Source organism: Moschus berezovskii, chromosome 7 (genome assembly GCF_049115385.1).
Source record: "Moschus berezovskii isolate FMDL1 chromosome 7, NW_MosBer_1.0, whole genome shotgun sequence".
NCBI classification, from domain to species: Eukaryota; Metazoa; Chordata; class Mammalia; order Artiodactyla; family Moschidae; genus Moschus; species Moschus berezovskii.
In genome coordinates this window covers 112,944,430-112,971,007 of record NC_142466.1, presented here as the reverse complement: position 1 = coordinate 112,971,007, position 26,578 = coordinate 112,944,430, and the positions used below count along the sequence as shown (strand labels likewise).

General features: G+C 46.6%; 1 protein-coding gene across 1 annotated transcript in view; it reads left to right on the top strand.

The window, feature by feature from the left end:
• The window catches only part of ASTN2 (astrotactin 2), a 1,049,203-nt gene that overhangs the window by 1,020,841 nt on the left and 1,784 nt on the right, over nucleotides 1-26,578 (top strand). The window contains exons 21-22 of the mRNA XM_055427750.2: nucleotides 7,585-7,685; nucleotides 9,390-9,573. Of these exons, the coding sequence (XP_055283725.2) occupies nucleotides 7,585-7,685; nucleotides 9,390-9,573 (285 nt within the window). The remainder of the gene's footprint in view (nucleotides 1-7,584; nucleotides 7,686-9,389; nucleotides 9,574-26,578) is intronic.

Below are 26,578 nucleotides of genomic sequence, written 5' to 3'. Positions count from 1 at the left end.
CGAGCCTGACAGTCTACAGTCCACAGGGTCGCAAAGAGTTGGACAAGACAGTGACTAACACTTGCAGACATGAGAGACTGAGCCCCAGAAAAGGGCCTTTGGGTGTCCCTGGAAATCTGACTACCCAGACCCCAAGCTGAAGCTCAGGGTTTTTTCCACCACCCCTGCCTTCCACATTGTGCTAGGAATGGCAGGGAGGGGAGTGATGGCGGATGGTGGCGGCTTGAGGGGGGGTGGTGGTGGTGAACTTACGGGAAGTTGTTTGCCAAAGCTGTGTGGGGGAAGGAGGATTTTACAAGACCAGGGCCTCTGGCCTGGAAACATCTGTTTCCCTTCAAATCAGCGAGGAGACTTGCCTCCCCAGAATGCCTAAATCACGCAGTGGCTGGGGCAGGGCAGGCATTGGCCTGGAGACTTCAAACGCATTTTCCCGTCCTCTCGGGGACGCGGTTCTGACGTGGGCCTCTGAGCCCCTGTCCCTGCTCTTACCCCTTGTCAGATCCGTGAGAAGCTCTCACGGCCAATTAAAGTCTCAGTTTCATTCTCTCACCCCTGCTGTGAGGGGGTCCCGGGGTCTCGGATGGGCCCAACAACAGCTTCCTCTCCACCTGCCCTCCCCTGGTCTCCACTAGGAGAGATTACTCTGGGTGTAGGGGGAGGGCGTCAGAGCCTTGGGCAGTGGCATGATAATAATAACAGTAACGTTGATGATGATGCCCACAGCTTGCTCTCGTTGACTGCTAACATGCCAGGCATCATGGTGAGCAGTTCAACAACGATCCCATTTAGTGGGTTTTAATATTATGATTCCTATTTTCCAGGTGAGTTAATTGAGGCAAGGCCCCACATAAATAAGAAATGAAGAGCTAGGACTTAAAGCCAAACTGCGTGATTCCAAAGCCATGCTTTGGGCCACTCTGTTATCCTGTCTCCTTTAATGGCCTTTTAATCTCTTCACATTTTGCTCATTTTGACAGATGGGGAGACTTGCTTTCTAGACAGTGGAATTACTATTGGTGCCTTATAGTTGATTGAGTCATTCGCTCAGTCCGTCATTCACTTTGAACGGTATTTGCTGAGCACCGCATGGTTTAGGTATCTGAGCGCCAGGTGGAGCATCAGGCATAGAGATGGGCAGAGCCCTGTTCTGGTTCTGAAGACACTCACACACGCATGTGGACGTGAGAGAATTGTCTGGGCACCAACCCAGTCATGCCACATGGGCCAGGACCTGGCACTCTGCAGGGAGGGCGGGTGGAGGAGATGATTGCTGACTGCTTCTCCAAGGACAAGGTGGAGAAGGTTGAGTGGAGAAGGAGTCGAGGGGCCCCGATGAAGGGTGCAGTGTGTGCAAAGACAAAGAGTTGGTTGGATGTGGTTCCACTCTGAAATAGTGTAGGTAGCAGAGACCAGTCAACAAGGCTGGATCTGTGGCCAGGGTTTGAAACTCAATGATAGAGTCTCAGATGGATAGTGTCAAATAGAAGGACATCAAGGAGTCACGTTGGGGCCCGTGGTAAGGAGTTTGTGCTTTGTCCTGAAGGTGGTGAAGAAACATTGAAAAATACTTCGCATTTGAGTAGTCAATCCCAAGGTACGTCCCCACTCACTCACTGAAATCCCGATACGCTGAAACCGGACAGATCTGAGATCTCACGACCCACAGTCTCTGGGACATGAACTCAAGTTTTCAACCTCCTTGGCCAGTGTTCTTTCCTCTGAAACAAAGTCAGAGGAAGGAGTAGCAAGGGTTTGAACCTGGGATTCCAGGCTCCTAAATAGCCCGTCCCACTTGATCCTTGGAGCCACCTCTTCTGTGACTATCCCAGAGGTGCAGCTGGGCCCCAGTCAGTCAGCTGTGCAAAATCAAGGTGGCATGGAGAGGGAGCACCAGGGGAGGGGTCAGGGAAGCCGGCGCCTTTATTCTGAACTGACTGGCAGCAGGTCCCTGTGCTAGGCTCTTTCCTCTCCAGGCCGTGGTTCCCCACCTGTGAAATGAGGTTGTAGAGCTTGGTGATGGCTCGGGAGTTCTCATCCTCTGTCACCCCCTTCTCCTCCTGCCCCCAGTGAACTTGAGTTTGAGTAAACTCCGGGAGACAGTGAAGGACAGGGAAGGCAGGTGTGCTGCAGTTCAGGGGGTCGCAAAGAGTCGGACATGACTGAACAACCGCAGGCGTTCTAGTTCACGTTATCAGTGGCTCTCAGCCCGCCCGCACAGGTAACGATGAAAGAACCGAGCCGAGGTGGCCTGCACGCTCCCCGACCCCGGAGCAGCACCCCGGAGCGCGGCCGCTCCCGGTGTGTCTGGCGTCCCCTCCCCACTCTGCTGTGTGGCTGTGCACGTGTGTTTGTTTCTCAGTTCCTCTCCCTCCTCATTCTCTCCTCCTTCCCCACATCAGGGGCTGTCACTCTCTTCCCCTCGCAGAGAGCCCCTCCAGGGCTGCCTGGTCCCCTAACAGCTTTCAGATGTGTCTCTGGAACAGTTCTACAATTACAGCTGAGACAGGCAGAGAGCGCATGGCCTTGTGACTTCTGACCCAGGCCCATGAAGCTAGCATCTTCCTCTTTCTCCCCCGCTCCACCCCCACTGGCAGGGTGGCCCGAAGACTCCTCCATCCTGAGACCCTTCCTGACACGTTGGGTCACTCTACTGACACAAGCAGAAACTACCTTTTAGGGAACCAAGATGGAACCAGGCCTGCTGCAATCATTAACATCACTGACTCTTTATCCTGAATGTGTGAGATACAATTAATTTCACCCTGTTTTACAGACTCAGAGACTGAGGCTCAGAGACAGGGAAAAGACTTCCCAAGAATGCTCAGCTGGCGACTGGGGAAGCAAGATTCTACCCAGGTTTCATCATTTGAAAACCTAAGACTGCTTCTTTCCCAGCATGCTGTAATTCATGCTGCTTGGCTAAGCAGGGAGGTAATGCCAGACCCTCTTGATGGAGGAAATATATTACAGGAACATAAGTTTCCAAGGGAAGAGCAGTGTTTAAGTTTTTTTTCCAACTCCTCACATTTGGAGATTCATTCACGTATTTTATTTACTACAGCCTTCCATGTTGCCCTCAAATGAAACGTCTCTCTTTCTCTTCTACTCCAAGAAAGTACTCTTGCCCAATAAGCACTCTTTATGTGGCCTTTATAAAAGTCTGCAACTTACAAGCCACTTTTCAGGTGCCCCTCTGTGTGATCCTTGAGACTGCCACACACTGTCTGTACAGTTATCCCCATCTTGTTGATGCAGAAACTGAAATTCAGCAATGAGATGTGGTCTGTTCACGTTCATTCATTTATGCACATATTTAAAAGTGCCTTTCATGCTCCTGGTACTGTGTTCAGTGCCAGGATGTCGCTGTACCCAAGCTGCAGGCCAGAGTTTGGTGTCCGCCTCTGCCACTTTCTAGATGTCCTGTGTGTAGTTAGTGCTTACGCCATGGTACCAAATGCTGTCCTTACCTCTTTCCTTTGCCTCTTGCTTATTCTCACATCCTCAAGTCTCACTATGATCTTGCTTCCAGCCCTTCTGCAAGGCTCCTTAGTCAGAACTCACCTTGTTAAGCACTCATCCACATTGACCTAGGAAGTGGAGAGCAGCCTCCCCACCCCAGATGCCTGATGCAGAGGTCACCTAAGCACAGAAGGGTAAAGTGACTAGTCTACCATCACAGAGGAAGGGAATCAAATGGAGAATGAACCCATGCCTGGCCATCTCCCAGACCAGACTTCCTCCTCCGTCACCTCTGCTTCACTTGACTGAGACAATAACTGGATTTAGTAAGGGCGAGAACAGAGCCCTGCTCACAGTGCTGAGATGTCACAGCTGGAGAGAGATGATGCCCACATCACAGTGCTGTGTTCTCACGGCAAAGGCTGAAGCCAAGAGAGCCAGAAAGCAGACGGATAGTTGGGCTTCTGTCTGAAGATGGGGCCAAACATCCCATATTCAGGCCTCTAAAGTCACATGCATGAAGTCTAGACCCACACGTGATAGCACTCCAAGCCAGCTGATGAAAGACAAAAGGGGAGATTAGACTTGACAAGATGGTATAACTCACTGGAAAAGACCCTGATGCTGGGAAAGATTGAGGGCAGGAGGAGATGGGGATGACAGAGGATGAGATGGTTGGATGTCGTCACTGACTCAATGGACATGAGTTGGGGTGAACCCTGGGAGTTGGTGATGGACAGGGAGGCCTGGCATGCTGCAGTTCTTGGGGTCGCAAAGAGTCAGACACGACTGAGCAACTGAACTGAACTGAAGAACATCATCTTTGAATTCAGACAGGCCTCACTGCTGCTTAGTTAATATGTAAAAATAGATCAATTACTTGACCTCTTTGGAACCAGCATCCTCATTGATAAAATGCAAGCAATCCCACCCAAGTGATATATTTCGAAGATTATCTGGAATGCGCATGTGGAGGACAAGAGGACAAGCCCTGATGAGCGCGTACCGGACAGCAGCCATGCCTCACGTGATACTCAGGCACAGTACGGGGTTTCCTGCACTTGGACCAGCAATGCTGCAAGGAGGAACGACATGGGATCAGAGAGGATAATCAACTAGCCCAAGGTCACGCATCTAGTGAGCCTCAGAGCCGAGGTTTGAGTAGATGGTGACTGGGCTACAAGGCTGCTTCTGGGCTCAGGGTGACCTGTCCCCTGCTAGACCCCTCACCTCAGTCGCCATGGCAGCAGCCTGGTAGGACAGGTGAGTGCTGACATTCCTCCAGGGCTAGGAGGTGTCTCCATGGGTCGGTCATCGGCCTAGTGGCAGTGACTCGTAGCAGCAAAGAATGTGGAGCATATGTGGTTCTGAGGCTTGCTGTCAGCCCCGCTCGTGGCATCTTAAACACAGACCAGCACGACGGATTGATGTATCCCCACGTGCACCAAAAATGTCAGCTTCCCAGAAAACTCAGGATGATGTCATTGTACTATCTGAATTACAGTGAAACTCAGAATCAATACCACGGAACAAATCAGACACACATTCTTGAGATGGCATGAGTACCTTTTCACTGCTCTTCAAAAGAGAAAATGGGTTATTGTGAAGGAGATTTTAACACACAAAGAAGACAAGCCGTCTTTTCTCTAGAAAGACACTGGCTTCTGCTTACTGTGCCCCTTGTACCAAGAAGTTCTGATGTACAGCGCCTTTTAGGAAAACCACCTTTGGATTATCAAGCCATGAGGTGTTGGGGCTGAGAGGGTCCAAGTCCTGACCGTCTGAGCCCGCTGTGTGGATCCGCAGCAGCAAGGCAGAGTGAGAGCACAGAGCGTTCGGCTTTCAGAGTGAGACAAACCAGGGTACAGGTCTTGGTTCTTTCATTGTCTGACTCTGATTTTGGACAAATTGCCTAACTTTTTCATCTTCAGTTTCCTCTTCTGAAAGATGAATATAATGTGGGTGATTATTTTCTCAGGTTTTCATAAGATTAGAAAAACATGTGAAATGGCACTGTTTCAACATAGTTGGAATTTGGCAAGTGTACCTAACGGAATTGTATTTGTACAGAGGTGACATCTACAGACCTTTAGCAGAAGACAGTAGCTGATAGCGGATCAACGCATGGGCTTTGGACTCAGATACGCCTCGACTTAATTTACAGTCCCAGTAATTACTGTATGGTTCTGGGCAAGTTGCTTTCTCTCTCTGAGCCTCGTATATAGCATAAAAAGAGTAATAGTAGCTATCTTTTAGGATCGTCTGGGGAAATTAATTGCAGTAATACAGATGAAACTGCATAGGTCAGTGCTTGACACATGTTAAGAACCTTGCACATAGTTAATTTGGAGAACCAACTAATATATATTAGCTACCTAATATGTGCAATCAATCAGGGCTCACCATTCTGTAACTTGGCAATGGTAGTGTTACATCCATGGGTGGCACTAGAGCCTGCCTGCCAATGCAGGAGACCTAAAAGATGTGGGTTCAGTCCCTGGGTCGGGAAGATGCCCTGGAGGAGGGCATGGCAACCCACTCCAGTATTCTTGCTTGGAGAATGCCACAGACAGAGGAGCCCGGTGGGCTATAGTCCTTGGGGTCGCAGAGTCAGACACGACTGAGCGACTTAGCACACACATAGCACGAGAAGATGAGGTTTTGAAGAAGGAGGAGAAGAAATCAGACCCCTGGGACTGTAGTTTCTTGTGCTTGACCCAGGGAGCCCCTGTTCCCACTCCACACTCCTGCTCCTACCCGTGAAGGCTGGTGAAGGAGGGTGGCACAGCAAAGATAGGGCACTCAGACACTTAGCCCTTCTCACTTCCGTTCAGATTGTCACGGGCCTCCAAGGATGATCTCTTCTTGAAAGTTTATTCACTCTTTTGGCTTTATTTAATTTCAGAACTTGGAGATCTGGAGGTGTGAAGTGTCAGAGAGCCTTCCCAAAGTAGGCCAGAGGCCAGTGTCTCCTCTGGGACTGGACCCGACTCCACCATGTCTGTGGTTTACCAGTTCTCTCCCTCTAATACCACACAAGCTGCCTGCCCCACCCTCCTGGTACATCATGGAACTGCAGTTGCCAGTGCTGAAAGCTGGGGTCATGCCTTGTACCTGGACTAACTCCCAGACTTCCTATCATGACCCACTAGGTTCCCGTCATCTCTCTTTGCTTCCGCCACACCAGCTCTCTATTCCTTCAACAGTCTGGATCATTCTGTCCTCAAGAACTGTGCACTTACTGGTCTTTCTGCCTGGAATGCTCTTTCCCCAGGTCTTCCTCCCATAAGCTAGTTCCTTCTCATTTTCAGGTCCCAGTTCAAACCTCTCAACAAGAAGGCCTTTCAGGACACACCTGTCTAAAGCACCCACACCCCCCTTCACTTCAGGCTTTGCTGCGTGATCCTGTTATATTCTTTCTCATATACACCATGATCTAATTTTTCACTTTCGTTTAGCTTTATGCAAGCAAGGACCTTGACTCTGTTGCTCATCTTTGTAATCTCAGCTCCTAAAGTAATTCCTGGCATGTAGTTAATGCTCAGCTAGTGTTTGTTAAATGAATGAAAGAGTATCTAAATGAGTATAGAGCATCATAGCAGATGGCATCAGGGTTTACTTCTCAAGTCCTGCCTGGACTTGACTCAGACTGCTCTTGCCCCTAATAAGCGTGAGACCACTCAAAAATACACAAATAAGTCTGTTTTCTCATTGGTGAAATACAAGTGATAATGACCCCTGCCTTCTAGCCTTGCTACTTGTAAATCAAGAAAGAAAGAAAGAAAGTGAAGTCGCTCAGTCGTGTCCGACCCTTCGCGACCCCATGGACGATAGCCTACCAGGCTCCTCCATCCATGGGATTTTCTGGGCAGGAGCACTGGAGTGGGGTGCATTGCCTGCTCTAGTAGATGAAGAGATTAAGCACAAAATGCCCAGCAATCAGTTGGTTTTTGATACACACTTAGTGACTGTCTTTTTTTCTTTCCGAATCATTTCTCCTGCATAAGCATCCCGAGTTCTTTCAACCATCACCCCTGTGCTGTGAGTCTTGTGTTCCTCTTGCAGCTCCAGGGCCTTTTGCTCTGAAGTCACAGCCTTGTGCCCTCTTTCCTTGTTGTATCACAGGTTCACTCTCTATGCCGTGGATACACGAGGGAGGCACTCCGAGCTCAGCACAGTGACCCTGAGGACCGCCTGTCCGCTGGTGGACGACAACAAGGCAGAAGGTAGGTGACCCCCCCCGCCCCATTTTCTTCACTTCCAGGGTCCTTCCCATAATTCTGCACCCACCAGTCCCTATCCACAACTCCTTTTCTGCCTCACACACACACACACATATTGGCACAGGGAGAAGAAAGCCAAAGAACTGGAGGAAGAACATGGGGCTGAACGAATCAAAGCCATGAAAGAAATTGGGATTAGCCGGCAGTATCTTTGCCAGGGTACAGCCTTGCTCCTCTTTTACAGAATATGTGTTCTGGCTTTGAGGAGAGGAATGGTGGAGAGTCAGAACCACATGACTGTTCTGCCCCTTGGCCTAGGCTTTTAGAAACCAATCCCTTTCATCCACTTCAGTGTGCCCTAGAGTTGGCAAGCCCGTGGCCACATGGAGGACCAATAGACTTTGCTGTACCTGTGGCAGACATCATTAGCTGATCATGGCAGACATCATTAGCTGATCACAGCACACCTTCCCATCTAGCCCAGGGGGTGGCCTCAGAATTCTCAGCAAAGAGCTGCAGTCAGTAACTTTCTGTCAGAATCAGCATGCGTGTTCCTGGTCCATGAAATTGTAAACATTACACAAAACACCTGAAAAAAAAAAGAACCAATAAATCAGATCCACCATATACTTAGTTCTTAGACCATGTGTAGATACAATTTCTACAAAGATGTGATGAGTCCGGATGATGCTTCAGTTCAAGGTGAGCAAATATTTTCTAAGAGCCCTGGTACAAGCAGTGTAGAACAGACATGCTCTCCATCTTTCAGGAATTTCCATTCTAGGAGGGCAGAGAGAGACATTTCTTCAGATGGCTCAGTCATAAGCTTGATGATCAGGCTGCGTACCAGATAAGAGGAGACACTGTGGTATTGAGTCTTACTAAAAGAGAAGGGATTTGAGATGGATTCCTGGTAATTTATTATCATTATTATTTTAAAAGGACACATCAACATTAAAAAAAAAAAAAGAACAATAAAAATCAGAGCAGAAAACCCTAGAAAGTAAATGATCCTCTCATCCTGAACCCAAGTCCCTCAAGTTCTCCTGAAGGCAATCGTTGTTAAGCAGTGACATGGGGGCATACATAAATTTTGTTCAAAATCTTAAAAGATGAAAGAATGTGCCTTCTATTCAAGAGAGCAGCCCATAATGAATTTTAGTTACATAAGCTAGCAGGAATAACTGAAAGAGTAGCAATTGCCATGAATGGCAAGCAAAAGAGTTGAGATTTTTCTTTGAAAGATTTTCGAATGAAGAGTTATTAGACCTGATCACAGAAATATGTTGGAAATATTGCAGAGAGGAGCTAGAAGTGGACCATTGAGATGAGCTCAGGACACTTACTGGAAGCCTCTGCACTTGTTTGGAGTTTTCTGTTAAATCATAGGCACAGACCTTATGTTAATGAGTGCAATTATAAGCACTAACTTGTGCCAGACCCCGTGTCAAGTGCTTTATATACACCTTTTAATTTAGTCCTCCCAGTGCCCCTTCTGTGTGAGGATTATTATCTCCAATTGATAGATAAGAAAATGGAATACAACTGGTCAATGACATATTCAGGATGGAATTAAGATTTATTTGCCTCAAAAGACCACACAGGTGAACTCCTGCTTGAATGCGCCTTCCTAGTTGGAAGGTATGCCTCCATCCTCCCTTTTTCCTGCAGTCCAGTGATCTGTGCCTACACCTCCTCCTCCCCCAGAGATAGCTGACAAGATCTACAATCTGTACAATGGGTACACAAGCGGCAAGGAGCAGCAGACTGCCTACAACACGCTGATGGAAGTCTCAGCCTCCATGCTGTTTCGCGTCCAGCACCACTACAACTCTCACTACGAGAAGTTCGGCGATTTTGTCTGGAGGAGTGAGGATGAGCTGGGGCCCAGGTACGTGTGAGGGGAGCAGTAGGTTCTTCCTGTTCCCATTTGACTTTATTGGAGCCTTTTCTCCATAGGCTGATAATGGGCTTTATGAAATAAATAAGGGAGGCAGTCACTCAAGTCATGTCAGGACTCAAGGTGGGAAGCGGGTAGGGAGAATGAAAGAATCTTGGAATTTTAGCTTCTTGGACTTCTGGAATGTCAGATAGGAGAGAGACTTCAGTGCTCTTTCAGCCAGTCCCTTTACCTTCCACTTTCAGTTTTAGAAATGGGAAACGTAGCCTCCTTGAGGAGATCTGTCCTAACCAACATCATAGAAGAGCAGGTGACAGGGTCATGGACCCTAATCTAGGGCTTTTCCTTCTCTTTCATAAGAAATCCGAGTTGTCTTTTTTTTCCCCCTGGAATAAAGTCCATTAGTGACCATGACTAAATGCATTCATAAATTCAACATGTGTTAAGGCGTGATTTTTTTGTTTTTGTTTTTGTCACCAGCAGTGACTATGCCAGCCACAGTGATAGGTGCTATAGAGGAATCACCCCTAACTGACACACAGTCACTCTCTTCTGAAGCTTCCCGAAGTAGCATCTGCAGTGCGGGGCTGTGTTTCATATCCTGCACCCAACAGTGACATCCACTCATTTATTCAACACAGACTTAACAGCCCCCTTTTTAGGTTGGTTGTTGATCACGCACAGTTAAAAAGGCTGAAGCAGTGACTACCTACGCGTAGCTCACTGTTCCACATAATTAAGCAGTTGTAAAGAGTAGGAAAAACAAATATCATATACTAATGTATATATATGGAATCTAGACAAATAGTACTGATGAGCCTTTATGCAGGGAAGGAATGGAGAAGCAGACATGGAGAAAAGCCCTGTGTACACAGCCAGGGAAGGAGAGGATGGGATAAACTGAAAAAGGAGCGCTGACATACATACGCTATCATGCGTGAAATAGATAGCTGCTGTATAACACGGGGAGTCCAGCCTCGCGCTCCGTGATGACCTAGAGGGCTGGAATGGGAAGCAGGGGGAGGGACTCAAGAAGGAGAGCAGATATACAGATATATATATATATATAATTATGACTGATTTGTGTTGTTGTGTGGCGGAAACCAATGCAACATTGTAAAGCAATTTTCTTTCAATTAAAAAAATAGAATAGGAGTAATAAAGGTCAAAAGGACAGAGAGGAGCCCTTTGGGGAGGCGAGGCATAGGCTCCCAGCCTGGGGAACCCAGTGAAGCCCTCCCGAGAACTGAGACTGAGGCCTACAGGGTAAGTTGGGGTCAGGCACGTGGAAGAAGAGGACCGGAGGGTCTGGGGCCAAAGGAGTAGCCTGTGAAATGTTCAGAGGTGTAATACTACATTTTCACAAAGTGAAAGTGAGGTCGCTCAGTCATGTCTGACTGTTTGTGACCCCATGGACTGCAGCCCACCCGGCTCCTCCATCCATGGAACTTTCCAGGCAAGAGTCCTGGAGTGGGTGCCATTGCCTTCTCCAGGGGATACTATGTAGAACAGGGGTTAAAACCTCATAAATTCTGAATTTATCATTTGCCTCCACCTTTATGATTTTTGTGGGCTTCCCTGGTGGCTCAGCTGGTAAAGAATCTGCCTGCCATGCGGGAGACCTGGGTTCGATCCCTGGGTTGGGGAAGATTCCCCTGGAGAAGGAATGGCAGCCCACTCCAGTATTCTTTCCTGGAGAATCCCCTGGACAGAGAAGCCTGGTGGGCTGCAGTCCAAAGGGTTGCAAAGAGTCAGACATGACTGAGTGACTAACACTTTCACTTTATGATTTTTACCGTATTTCCATACTATCTGCACTTTATTTTCTATTTTGTCCATAGGCCCATTTATTGCAAGTATATTTGAAAAGAAAGCACTGCATCATTGTGTAAAGGGAAAACGAGCACCATCTACCCTTAATAAAAATTTAACTCAAGTGTTCAGTACAATGGAAGAAAAACAAAATACCAGAAAACAATGCAGTTTAAGCCTCACAGAGCCTGAGGCTTTCCTTTTAAAAGGGAAGATTAGTGAGTGTTAGAGAAGTACTTTAAAACACAGTCCCGAATTAAACCTTTCCTTCTGAAAGTAATCTGGAGGAGGGCAAGGGATTGAAAAAGGGAATCTAAATGCTTTTCCCCGTTGTGATTCATTGTTGTTTAATACTGGACGTGTGATCTTCCTGAGTGCCACCTAAAACCCTTTCTCCTGCCCCAGGGGAACCCCTTCCACACTTTGGTAAACACTGTGTGTGGAGGAACTGAAAGAATTTCTGTGTAGTCGGAGCAAAGTGTGTGACAGCAGGAGTGGGAAGAGATAAGACAGGAGAGGTCAGCAGAGGCCAATTCCGAATGCCCTTTAAGTAGGGTTAAAGAGTTTGGATTATCTCTCTAGGGTAATGGGAAGCTTTTCAAGTGTTTTTCACAGGGGGAGATGTTATCAGATCTTCAAGGGAAAAAGATCCCTCTGACAGCCGCTGGCAGCCTGGACTAGAGCAGTCCTGACCAGAGGGAGGCAGGGAGGCCCCAGAGGCTGTTGTGATACTAAATCCAGGAGACAGAGTGCAGTGCTCCAGGCCAGAATCATGTCAGTCGTACTGGAGAGAATTGCATGACTTCCTGAAATACTTAGTGGGCAGCGTGTAGTACTTTAAATAGCTTTAAAATTGCCCTGTAAAACAGACAAAATAGGGTATCCTTCCCATTTTATGAATGGAAAGGAATTGGAGGCCCCCACGGGGTTAAATGAGCTGCATGGAGGCACACAGAGTTTGCTGTGGGGTTTGCTTCTGCCCTGAGCTTTCACCCTGAGCCCTTGCGACACGTGCAGTAACCTTCGAAGAATTCAAGGCTTGGTTGAGGGATAAAAGGGGTCTTTCCCTGGGGCAGACCTTATCTGTTCTGTTGGATCCTGGGTTTGGAACTGTCTCCCTCTCTTTTAGATAAAAGCGAAAAGAGAGCAGACAGACAGACAGGAGCACAGAGCCTCAGATGAAAGCTGTGGCATGAGTCATCTCGTGCCATCTTGCCCAGGCACAGGGAAAGGCGTTCTCCCTTTATTGGGCTTTCCCACAGGCTTCAGGGAGTTTGGGTGGAAGCTAAACCAGAGCTTCACTCCCGACTTTGTCTTTATCATCTTCTGGGATCCTTTAAGACCCTCCAGGACATCAATCTTCTCAAAAGCCTTTCTGGTCACTCAAAGAGGCAGAACAACCCACTCAGTAATGGACAGTGATAACCCACTCACCTCCAGCCAGCTGGTCACCAGCCACTGTCTGCCAACCCCAACCTGTGCCACCCAGCTTCCTCCTTCTTAGGTCTTTCTAGTCCCTGGAGGGAATCTGAGGTTTGATGCCCCACGCTGGCATGAGCGGGGATCAAGACAGCTGCATCCTGATCCATCCTGGCACTGCTGATAAGCTCACCAGGCAGCCTGGCCTCTCTGGGCCTCAGTCTCTTCATCTATAAATGATAGTAGTCCTTTCTTTCTTTCCTTTTTTTTTAAGCAGTGAAAAATCTGTTTTCTAAATAAAGCTTACAAAGAGCCCCAGCTCTTAGCTAGAATGCCACCACCTCGGGGAATCCTTTAAAGTTTCTACTCTATCACATCCTCAGGCTTTCATTTTCTGCGCTGTAGCTACTAGTTTTGTATCTTATACTGCTTACCCATTTCGTGGTGGTGGTGGTTTAGTCACTTGGTTATGTCCGACTCTTGTGACCCTGTGGACTGTAGCCTATCAGGTTCCTCCATCCATGGGATTTCCCAGGCAAGAATACTGGGATGGGTTGCCATTTCCTTCTCCAGGAGATCTTCCCACCCCGGGATCAAACCCAGGTCTTCTGTGTCACCTGTACTGGCAGGTAGATTCTTTACCTCCTGAGCCACCAAGGAAGTCCACTTACGTGTTCACTTATGTGTTTTCTCTAAGATATTATCCCCACCACAATGTCAGCTTACAGTTTATACTTTATGTCCTATTCACTCAGGTGCTAAACCATGATTTACTGAATAATCGGATAATGGGATGAGTGGATGTGGAAGCCTGATGACAGCTCTGTAGCTGTTCTGGTAGGAGTTAAGAGGCAGTGACCTGGAGCCCCCTTCCTGGTCTCCTCTTCAGCTTCCCCGCTCCAATTCCAAGGATCCATGAGGTCTACCTGAGCTGTCAAGGATCTAGAGATCACAATTGGAAACAACTGAACTCTACAAAATCTGAGTTTTTCTAGCTTAGAAATAACATTATCAAGAAATGCATTGTCCAATATTAAGAGACTTGAAGAGACCCTCAATGTATGTATTAATTTATCGAGACATTGATTCATTTAATGTACTTGCTATGTGCCAGACCTTGGGCTGTGGGCTGGAGATAGAACAGGGAAGAAGACAGCTCCTATCTTTGACAGGTTCAGCATCTAGTAAGAAACAGACTGGTCAGCAGGGAGACACAGTGAAATATGTTATGAGAAGCGTGCGATAAAGAGGGTGGGCAGTGCATTTTAGAGCAATGTCTGTCAAACTTTCATGTGCAGGAGAATCACTTGGAGGTCTGGTTATAGTTTAGATCAACTCAGTGTCCTGGAATGGGCTTGAGCTTCTGCATTTCTGGCAAGTTCTTAGGTGATACTAGTGTTACTCGTTTAAAAAACATGCTTTGAGTGACAAGGTGCTAGATGCAGCTGTTGATGCAGCTAATCCAGACCTGGAGCTCAAGGAAGAATGCCTGGAAAAGAAAGTGAAATGTCTGCTCACAAGTCCAGAATAGGCAGGAATCCTAAAGGTGGGAGGGGAGGCGTGCTCTCATTAGAAGGAACAAACAGTGCAAGTGTGCGTGTGCGTGTGTGTGTGTGTGTGTGTGTGTGTGCGCGCGCGTGTGTACTCAGTTGTATCCGACTCTTTGTGACCCTATGGGTGTGTGTGTGTGCGCCCGCGCGCGCGTGTACTCAGTTGTATCCGACTCTTTGTGACCCTATGGGTGTGTGTGTGTGTGTGCATGCGCGCGCGTGTACTCAGTTGTATCCGACTCTTTGTGACCCTATGGGTGTGTGTGTGTGCGCGTGTACTCAGTTGTATCCGACTCTTTGTGACCCTATGGGCTGTATTCCACCAGACTCCTCTGTCCAGGGAATTCTCTAGGCAGTAATACTGGAGTGGGTTGCCTTCTCCTCCTCCAGGGGATCTTCCTGACCCAGGAATCGAACCCGCATCTCCTGAGTCTCCCACATTGCAGGCAGATTCTTTACCATGGAGGCATCAGGGAAACCCCAAGGGTGAGAGAGTGCAGGATAAGAGAATATACTTCAGTCAGGAGGACAGATCTCAGGGGAGCGGAGAGCTCAGGGTGAGGAGGAGAAGGGGAGACCTAAGCCTGCAGCTGAAGTCATATCACAGTGGCTCTTTATGAGCCCTATTCATGACTCATTTTTCTTCCAAAAACTGGGTCAGTATTCTAAACGGAGGATCCATGTGGGTAGACGTACCATGCCTCTCAAAGGTTAGCAAGTCTGCAGAACATCCAAGTGTAAAGGAGAACAAACAAGACCCTGCCTTGGGTTTCTGTTCTAGCTTCGTCACCAGCTTGCTGTGCAACCTTGGATAAGTTGCCTCTCCCCCCTGAGCCTCATTTGCAACATAAAAGGGCTGGACTCCAAGGTCCCTTCCAGCTGCAAAGACAGGGAACCAGGCAGCCCTGAAGATCATAGGAACCAGAGAAGACACACACCAGAAGTGTCCTTTCATCTCTAGCCCAGCATGGCATGTTCCTCAGGATCCTCAGAGGCTAGGACAGTAAGAGTTTTTCCCAGGAGCACCCTAGTATCATGAGATGAGCTTGTTAGGATTTTGTTGGCCTCTAACCACCAAGCCCCCAAATGTTCTCTGCTTCTCCTTGGATCTTTGGTCGGATACCTGCATAAAATTTAGTGACATTAGGGTGACTATTGCTGCTACCTAAATCCATCAGGCCAATGTCCTCTGGAGCTTGGTTCCCATGGCAACCACAGGTTCCTGCAAACAACTGCTCAGAGAAGACCTGCTGACACCCAGCTGTCCCAGCCATACGGTTCCTATTAGGAGACCAGACAAACTTTACTCATAGGTGGTCAGGGGTCAGAATTTGCTCCAGTCAAATACCCTTGACCACTCCTGAGCTTCTCAATCCTTTCAGGTACGTCTAATGAAGAGGGAGGAGAGAGTCAGCACTTGAAGAGATTTTGTTTCAGTGAAACTGATCTGTCTAGATTAAATGTATGTCTAGATATTTCTGGTTTTCTTTATATTATATAATGCTTTATTTACATTTTACAAATCACTTTTACATTGATTAATTTGAAAATATTTGCTGCATTTTTCAAAATATCTTTATTTTCTTTTTTTGACTCAGTTATATATGTATATATTTTAACTAGAGGATAATTGCTTTACAATGTTGTGTTGATTTCTGCCATACAGAAATTTCTGCTGTGTGACCCAGTCATAAGTATACATATGTCCCCGCCTTCTTGAACCCCTCCTACCCCACCCTTCTGGGCTGTAACAGAGCCCGAGGTTGAGTTCCCTGTGTTATACAGCAGCTTCTCACTGGTTATTTTACATGTGGTAATGTATATTCTTTACTGCTGCTCTGAATTTGTCCCACCCTCTCCTTCCTCTGCTGTGTTCACGAGTCTGTTCTCTGTCTGTATCTCTGTTCCTGCCCTGCAAATACTTTCATCAGTAACATTTTTCTAGATTCCATGCTTATGTGTTAATATATGATATTTGTTTTTCTCTTTCTGATGGACTTCACTCTTCATAATAGGCTCTGGGTTTGTCCACCTCAGTAGAACTGACCCAAGCTCACTCCTTTTCATGGCTGAGTAATATTCCACTGTGTCTATGCACCACAGCTTCTTTACCCACTCATCTGTCAGTGGACATCTAAATTGCCTTCCATGGCCTGGCTGGGGTAAACAGTGCTGCAGTGAACAGTGGGGTACATGTGTCTTTTTGAATTATGGTTTCCTCAGGGTACATGCCCAGTAGTGGGATTGCTGGATCATATGGTAGTTTTATTCCTAGTTTTTAAAGAAATCTCCATACTGCTCTCCAGAGTGGCTATATCAGTTTATATTCCCACCCACTGTGCCAAAGTTTTCCCTTTTTTCCCCATCTTCTCCAGCATTTATTGTTTGTAGATTTTTTGATGATGGCCATTCTGATTGTAGGTTTGATTTGCATTTCTCTAATCATGAATGATGTTGAGCTCTTCTCATGTGTTTATTGGCCATCTGTATGTCTTCTTCAAAGACTTGTCTGTTTAGGTCTTCTACCCATTTTTTGATTGGGTTGTTTGTTTTTCTGACATTGAGATGCATGAGCTGCTTGTGTATTTTGGAGATTAATCTGTTGTCACTTGCTTCATTTGCTATTATTTTCTCCCATTCTGAGGGTTGTCTTTTCACCTCATTTATGGTAGAAACACTGTATTTCTTTTATCAGCCCCTGTCATTTCCATGGCGGACATTGCTAATAGATAACAGAAATCATTCCAGCCTTGATTCATTCTAGGCTGTTTCTAACATAACCAGACAAGAAGCTTTTCCCATCTGAAAAGGATTAGAACATGCTATGAATTGTCATGCTTTGTTCTTCGTGAAAATATTCAAGCCTGGGATGTCAATATGCATTCTTCGGTCCAAGATTATGTTAGCTCTTTCCTTAGACATCTTGGATTCACTCTCTTGGAATTTCTAGGATGTTGGAAACAAGAGCAAGCTTAGGCTCCTAGCACCATACTCCTATCATTTCAGACACATTTTCACTTTCTTTCCTGCATATTTTGACATTTCAGAGATCAAGATGGATTGTGCACAATCAATGTGCACATTATGTTGCATTCTTTCTTCATTTCTTGAAAGGCTGTTATTAAATCAATAGCATGTCTTAAAATTGACAACGTCTTAGAATAGATAAATATGAGCAAGACACTCTATGAGTTTGAACAAATGTCCCACAGAACATCCCCCCACTAATAATATAGCAATGTACTTAATTATCTTGTTGTTGTTCAGTTGCTAAATTGTGTCTGATTCCTTGTGACCCCATGGACTGCAGCACACCAGGCTTCCCTGTCCATCACTATATCCTGGAGTTTGCTCAAACTCATGTCCATTGAGTCAGTAATGCCATCCAACCATCTCATCCTCTGTCACCCCCTTATCCTTCCCTCAATCTTTCCCAGCATCAGGGTCTTTTCTAATGAGTTGGCTCTTCCCATCAGGTGGCCAAAGTATTGGAGTTTCAGCTTCAGCATCCGTCCTTCCAATGAATATTCAGGGTTGATTTTCTTTAAGATTGACTGGTTTGGTCTCCTTTCTGTGCAAGGGACTCACAAGCGTCTTCTCTAGCACCACAGTTTGAAGGTATCAATTCTTTGGCGCTCAACCTTCTATATGGTCCAACTCTCACATCCATACGGAAAAACCATAGCTTTGACTATGTGGACCTTTGTTGGCAAAGTGATGTCTCCGCTTTTTAATATGCTTTGTCATAGCTTTTCTTCCAAAGAGCAAGTGTCTTTGAATTTCATGGCTACAGTCACTGTGTGCAGTGATTTTGGAACCCAAGAAAATAAAATTTGCCACTGTTTCCATTTTTTCTCCATCTATTTCCCATGAACTAATGGGACCAGATGCCATGATCTTAGTTTTCTGAATGTTAAATTTTAAGCCAGCTTTTTCACTCTCTTCTTTCACCTTCATCAAGAGGCTCTTTAGTTCCTCTTCTCTTTCTGCCATTAGGGTGGTATCGTCTGCATATCTGAGGTTGTTGAAATTTCCATATGTTCCAAGCTGAAATACTTTTGGGTTTGTTGAGATTTAGTCATTCTTACCATCAGTTTAGAAATGAGTTCTTGGAAGGCCTCATGGTTTCTTATGAGAGAACAAGGAGGACACATAGCCAAATGTAAATATTTTTGCTAGTCACCTTACAAATCGTATTTCAAACCTGGTGTTGAGGAAATATATTTACACAGCAGTACCCGAGCTTCTGATTTTCTGTTTAATGGGGGTGGTCTGAGGCTAAACTGGATGTGGATATTCTGAAAGTAACCCCAGTGAACCACTGGGAAGCCATAAAACCATGGCTTCATTGCACACATTCATCATACCAGCTTAAAAATGTATGTATGTATGCATGTTTTCAAAATGGAAATGCCTTTTATTGTATTTTGTCCTAAAAGTAATTCTTGTTCATTCTGTAATGTGTAAATTAGACAGGTGTATATATATATATATGTATATATATTGGAGAAGGCAGTGGCAACCCACTCCAGTACTCTTGCCTGGAGAATCCCATGGGCGGAGGAGCCTGGTGGGCTGCATATATGTATATAATTGCAAACTAAAATGTCGTTCCCTGGACTCCTAGTCTCTGCCCAGAGAGAAAATTGTTAACAATGTATACATGCTTCTCCAGAGATCAACATGGGTGTGACATGGATGTGCTCACGAGCAAGGAAACTGATTCAGACTGAAGGATACGTTGACAGCTCTAGACCACACAGTTCCGTTTCTGTCCACTCTGCTGTGTCGGTCCAGTGCGTCCGTTTTGCTCTGCTTTCCGCCTGTTTACAGTTAATAGCACAAGTCTTTTCCTACGGATGCATATGCACATATGTTGGCTTTCTAAAGTTTCCTTCAATTATATGAATTTATCGCACATTAATTTAGCCCTCTGTTAAATGGGGTCGCAGAGAGTTGGACACGACTGAGCAACTGAACTGAACTGAACTGAAAGACCAACTAGAGTTCTTCCTTTATTTTATTATAAACAAACATGTATAAACGTTCTGCCCAGTTGCCCAATCGCTCCCTTAGGCCCATGTGAGGCTCCTGTGTCAGTGAAGATGATGCTCCCTAGGTTTCTGGCCCCTGGTGGGTCCTCGGTCACCTGTCGTCATCGTCATCCCTGATCCTCAGGGTTCTCCCCTCTTGTTTCCATTTACTGGAACATCATAACTATTTTCCTAAATACCCGGCCCCCTTCAGGGACACACTTGATTCCTACTTGCAGCACTTCCGCAGGAGACTTGCTTTTGAGACAACCTTCGGCATCATGATCTGGCTGCAGTTTGCATGTCACTCTTACCAGAAGTGAGTGGGGTTCTCCAGATGCGGCCTGACAGGGGCAGCTCGAATGGAAGTCATTATTTCCCTGAATCTTCCCTCTCTGCTTCCAGAGGTGGTGGTCCAGTTTGTTTGCAGCCGCGCCATGCCCTTGACTCTCATTAAGCTTGAGGTCAGCTAACACAGAGACTTAAGCTTAGCTCAAGGAGACAGAGATTAGGGAGAGGCCAACGGAAATGTTCCCTTGCTGTCTGTCCTATTTTGCTCCATCCCATGGCCCCCTTAGAATTAGATCTGTCCAATAACTGCGTCAACAGCGAAGTGGGTAATGGTGCTGGGAAGAGTCGTCACTTAAGGTCCTGCAGTTCCCAGACAAGCAGCGTCCCAGCCCAGTCGCTGACTCCTTCACAAGCCATCCCTGTCTCAGGCTCGCCTGCGGTACAGTGATAGATTAGCGTGGGCTGTCCCTCCTTCCCCTCGGGCTTCCCACCCTGCCGGGCCTGCGTCCTGTCTCCAAGGAGGAGGATTTCATTTCCACATTTGAGAAAAGTGGTCACTCTGACCTATGCTTTCCCCCTCCAGGCAAAGCTTGGGGGCATGCCTGGCCTTTGATTTATGAATCTCTGTTGCCTGCAGTGTATTACCCTGCATTCTCACCTTTGGTCTCCCAACCCGCACCCCCTCCAGCCCCCGAACACCTCCAACCCTTCTCTTCATGGCTTCATCTTCTGAATTCTCTTGCCTTTGTCTCATTGCACATCTCACTGAAGCATCGTGTACGGTGGACAGAGAGCAGGAGACAGTTAAGCAAACTAACATTGGTTTAGTTCTTATTATGTGCAAATTCCTTGTTGGACGCTTATGGCAGTAATTTCACTGTAGCTGAGCAGCAGTCCTACAAAATAAGCATCTGTATCCCCAGTTTACAAATGAGGAGACTGGGGCTCATAGAGAAGAAGCGGCTTGCCCTAACATACTCTGGAGCCTATGTCCTTTCCACTGCAAAGCATCTTGGCTAACGTTACTGCTGCTACTGCTGCTGCTAAGTCACTTCAGTCGTGTCCGACTCTGTGTGACCCCATAGACAGCAGCCCACCAGGCTCCCCCGTCCCTGGGATTCTCCAGGCAAGAATACTGGAGTGGGTTGCCATTTCCTTCTCCAATGTGTGAAAGTGAAAAGTGAAAGTGAAGTCGCTCAGTCATGTCTGACTCTTAGCGACTCCATGGACTGCATAAGCAAATCACCCAGGTCCTCTCATCTTCCAGAAACACTGTTGTTCTCATTTTACTGATGCAGTAACTGGGAGTTAGTAGCATTGAAGAGCTTGCTTATGATCCACGTAGCTAAGTGATAGAACTAGGATTTGAATCTGGGACTTCAAAACCAAATACATCATCTCAGCTTTAGACACTCAGAGCCCCGACTCTAGATTTGCTTTTGTTACTAACTTAAGGTGGTCCTTTAGGCAAACTGTTCTCTCATTTCAGTCTTTAGTTTCCATCTATACAAAGGCTTGTCCAGTTGAGTTCCAAGGTTATCTCTATGGAAATGGCTGGGCCCGTGGAGACAAAGCGTTCAGACATCTTAGAGGACTTGTCTCCCTGATCTTATTTTGTATTTGTGACTTATGTGGCTGCCTAGATCGGACAATAGGGGCTTCCCAGGTGGCTCAGTGGTAAAGAATCGACCTGCCAATGCAGGAGACACAGGATACGTGGGTTCAATCCCTGGATCAGGAAGGTGCCCTGGAGGAGGAAATGGTAACCCAACCCAGTATTCTTGCCTGGAGAATCTCATGGACAGAGGAGCCTGCCGGACCGCAGTCACTGAGGTCAGAAAGAGTCGGCCATGACTGAGCACGCTTGCACCATGCAGATCAGACAGCGACTCTCCATTGCCCTCAAAACAGAATGCTTTACCATGGCTCACGAGAGTCTGGATGGTCTGATCCCTACCACACCGACTCGTCTCCTACCCATTCTTTGCACTAACCATTTCAAAAAAACCGATAGTTTATACTCTCTTTAAACCAGTGAGCAACTTCCTCTGCCTTCCCATCTGCCTGTGTCACCTTTGAACAACTAGCTCAGATGTTACGCCCCCTGGGAAGATTTGTCTGAGTCCCCAAATTAATAACTGAATGTCCACTTTATATATTCCCATAGCTCCGAGTGTATCCTCAGACCTGGAACTCTGCTTCTGGATTAGAAGCTGTTACTATTTCTGTCTCCTGGCAATGGCTTATAGAAGTGCTCAAAGCTCAAACCAGTACACCAATCATGGTGGTGGTGGTAATGATGCTTTCTACTAAGAGTTTTGCACATGTTAGCTTAACTATTGCTTCAACTCTATAATGTGGGCAAATGTGATCCCCATTTTATGAATAAGGAAACAGAATATGTAGCTTTTTAAAAGTAGGAAAAGAAGCAGGCCTGCACCCCTAAGTACAACGACAAGAAATGCATAACACCTGGATGTGTCTCTTCCCGGTTTCTTTCTGCTGATCTTACCCTCCCCCAGTTCAATCCTCCTCAATGCAGCCAGAAACATTTTTAAGTGGTTTGTCTCTGACAACTGTTGCTTGGAAGTCTTCAGTAAGTCCCCACTTACCCCTATGGAGGGCTGATTATAAATTCATTGATTTCTTTTTTCATTTTTCTTTTTTAAATTTTAATTGGAGGCTAATTACTTTACATTATTGTATTGGTTTTGCCATACATTGACATGAATCCGCCCCGGGTGTACATGTGTTCCCCATCTTGAACCCCCCTCCCACCTCCCTCCTCATCCCATCCCTCTGGTTCATCCCAGTTCACCAGCCCCAAGCATCCTGTATCATGCATCGAACCTGGACTGGTGATTCGTTTCACATATGATAATATACATGTTTCAATGCCATTCTCCCAAATCATCCCACCCTCGCCCTCTCCCACAGAGTCCCAAAGACTGTTCTATACATCTGTGTCTCTTTTGCTGTCTTGCATACAGGGTTATCGTTACCATCTTTCTAAATTCCATATATATGCGTTAGTATACTGTATTGGTGTTTTTCTTTCTGGCTTACTTCACTCTGTATAATAGACTCCAGTTTCATCCACCTCATTAGAACTGATTCAAATATATTCTTTTTAATGGCTGAGTAATACTCCATTGTGTATATGTACCAAAACTTTCTTATCTATTCGTCTGCAGATGGACATCTAGGTTGCTTCCATGTCCTGGCTATTATAAACAGTGCTGCGATGAACATTGGAGTACACGTGTCTCTTTCAGTTCTGGTTTCCTCGGTGTGTATGCCCAGGAGTGCAATTGCTGGGTCATATGGCAGTTCTATTTCCAGTTTTTTAAGGAATCTCCACACTGTTCTCCATAGTGGCTGTACTAGTTTGCATTCCCACCAACAGTGTAAGAGGGTTCCCTTCTCTCCACACCCTCTCCAGCATTTATTGCATGTAGACTTTTGGATAGCAGCCATTCTGACTGGTGTGAAATGGTATCTCATTGTGGTTTTGATTTGCATTTCTCTGATTATGAGGGATGTTGAGCATCTTTTCATGTGTTTGTTAGCCATCTTTATGTCTTCTTTGGAGAAATGTCTATTTAGTTCTTTGGTCCATTTTTTGATTGGGTCATTTATTTTTCTGGAATTGAGCTGCAGGAGTTGCTTGTATATTTTTGAGATTAATTCTTTGTCAGTTGCTTCATTTGCTATTATTTTCTCCCATTCTGAAGGCTGTCTTTTCACCTTGCTTATAGTTTCCTTTGCTATGCAAAAGCTTTTAATTTTAATTAGGTCCCATTTGTTTATTTTTGCTTTTATTTCCAATATTCTGGGAGGTGGGTCATGGAGGATCCTGTTGTGATTTATGTCGGAGAGTGTTCTGCCTATGTTCTCCTCTAGGAGTTTTATAGTTTCTGGTCTTACATTTAGATCTTTAATCCATTTTGAGTTTATTTTTGTGTATAGTGTTAGAAAGTGTTCTAGTTTCATTCTTTTACAAGTGGTTAACCAGTTTTCCCAGCACCACTTGTTAAAGAGATTGTCTTTTCTCCATTGAATATTTTTGCCTCCTTTGTCAAAGGTAAGGTGTCCATAGGTGCATGGATTTATCTCTGGGCTTTCTATTTTGTTCCATTGATCTATATTTCTGTCTTTGTGCCAAGACCATACTGTTTTGATGACTGTGGCTTTGTACTAGAGCCTGAAGTCCGGCAGGTTGATTCCCCCAGTTCCATTCTCCTTTCTCAAGATTGCTTTCGCTATTTGAGGATTTTGTATTTCCATACAAATTGTGAAATTATTTGTTCTAACTCCGTGAAAAATACCCTTGGTAGCTTTTTGTGGTAGACTTCCCTCATAGCTCAGTCGGTAAAGAACCTGCCTGCAAGGCAGGAGACTTGGGTTTGATTCCTGGGTTGGGAAGATGCCCTGGAGAAGGAAATGGCAACCCACTCCAGTATATTCTTGCCTGGAGAATCCCATGGACAGAGGAACCTGGCAGGCTACAGTCCATGGCTTTGCAAGAGTCGGACTGAGTAACTTTCACTATTACCTACTTTGTGGTGAAGTGAAGTGAAGTGAAATTGCTCAGTCGTGTCCGCCTCTTTGCGACCCCATGGACTGTATGTAGCCTTCCAGGCTTCTCCATCCATGGGATTTTCCAGGCAAGGGTACTGGAGTGGATTGCCATTTCCTTCTCCACGGGATCTTCCGAACTCGGGTCTCCTGCATTGCAGACAGACGCTTAGTCATTATTCCCATTTGTGGGTAAGGAAACTGAGGCACAGTTTGTGAAACAATGTCCTCAGTATCACAGAGCTAGTAAGTGTCTGGGACAGGATTCGAACCTCGGCAGTCAGGCTCTGGAGCCTGTGTGGTGCACCATTACTCTATACAAGCCACGCCCCAGCTGCTAAGCTCCAGTGGCCTGGCTTCTGCCGGTTCTCCAGTTTCCCACTGTGAGCCCACTTGCATACCGTCCTCCACGTGTAAACCCCTTCTCTCTGTGAGTTTCCCTAGGCTTCCTATTATGCCTTTTCCCTCTTCTTTGTCCAAACCCTGCTCATCACGGAGACTCAGCACAAGTTCCTCCCTTTCCAGGAAGTCTTCTCGGATTTCCCAATCCCCCCGTGGTACCGTCTTCTGTTCCCCACAGCTCCCACATCTCCTCTTATCGTTGCTCTTGCCACCTGCCCTGCAGTTTTCCACATGCGTATCTTTCCTACTGAATTGGGAACTCTGCCATGCAACAAATGCTCAGCAAAGGTGCAAGCCACGACTCTGTCTCCTTTAACTTCACCCCCATCCCACTCGTCAAAGGAAGAAGCGGGTTTAGAGAGGTAAAGTCAAGTTCCCCAGGACACAGAGCTGCTAAGGAGCAGAGTGAGAGCTGAAATGAGAAGGCCTGGGAGTAAGCCCCTCTGGTACCCCCCAACCCCGGGGAGGCGCCTGCCAGAGGCCAGAGAGCCCTGTGGGGCGAGTGTGATTATGAAGCTATGAATTCTTGGCACCTCAGGAAATATTCCACCCAAGTGGTGAGCGATACAAAGAGGGCTTTTTGAAAGGCACCTCATAAATCGTGCCCACAAGACCCGCACACGTAAGCCCGGCCCTTTCCAGCCGCCACGCAGGTGCCTGACACAGTCTCCCATTTGTGGGGTCTGCTGTCGTAAAATGCCTCCCTCCTGGGGGTCTCCAAGGGGCATGCAGGGGACAGCAGGAGAGGGCCTTGCCTCTGGCCCCTCAGGAACTCCAGGCAGCTTGAGGGTACGGAGATGTAGTGGAAAGCGGATCCCACGTGGAGACGGACACCTGGACCGCAAAGCTGACTTCTGGTGTGACCCTCTCGAAGCCTCCATTTCCACACCTTTCATGAGACCGTGTTGTTGGTTCTCAAATGCGGTGTTGTTTTTTTTTTTTTTTAATTTTGACTTATTTTTGCTGTGCTGGGTCATCGTGGCACATGGGCTTTCTCTAGTTGTGGTAAGTGGGAGCTACTCTCTAGTTGCGGGGCTGGGGCTTCTTGCTGAGATGGCTTATCTTATGGAGCTCAGGTGGTAGGGCACGCGGGCTTCAACATTGCAGTGCTCAGGCTTAGTTGCCCCGTGGCGTGCAGGATCTTCCAGGACCAGGGACCAAAACCACGTCCCCCCACGTGGCAAGGTGGATTCCTAACCACTGGAGCACCAGGGAAGCCCTCAAATGGAGTGATTTTGCTCCGCAGAGGATATTTGGTAATGTCTGGACACAGTTTTCTTGTTCTGCCTGGGACTGCGGGAGCAGGTATCTTGCAGGCAGAGGTGTAGGGGTGCTGCATGACTGCCCCTCCAGCAAAAAATGACCCAGCCCACCTGTCGACAGTGCCCCGTTGAGAAACCTTGGGCTAGGTGATCTCAGAGACACTGGCCTTAGTTTTCTCTGCAGCCATCAGATCTCTTTGAGGAGCCTCTCTCTGGTGCTGCATAAAGAGCTCTAGATAAATTCCCAGTGATGATCACCACAGTCCAAGGCAGTTCTTGCTAAGACTAGTGTCTGGGATGACCTTGATCCTGAGACATCATCACAACAGTTCTCTGGAATAAAAGCTGCCCTTTCCTGAGAGCGTACTCGAGGCCAGCCTTTGGGCATCTCTCTTAGTTAATCTCACAACCAGTTTCTGAAAGTAAGGCTACCATCACTGTTTTAGAGATGAGGAGAATGAGGGACGACTGATTTGGGGATACAGATATAAAGGCTTTCATGAAGTAGAAGCCCAGAAGGCAAGCTTTTTTTCTGACTGTGAGAAAAGAGTATAAGGGAAGCGCAGTAAGACAGCAGACAGAGAGGGAATGGTGACTGTTCAGACCTCGTGGGTGGCCACTTCAGTGGTCGCCTTGATGTCTGAGCTCG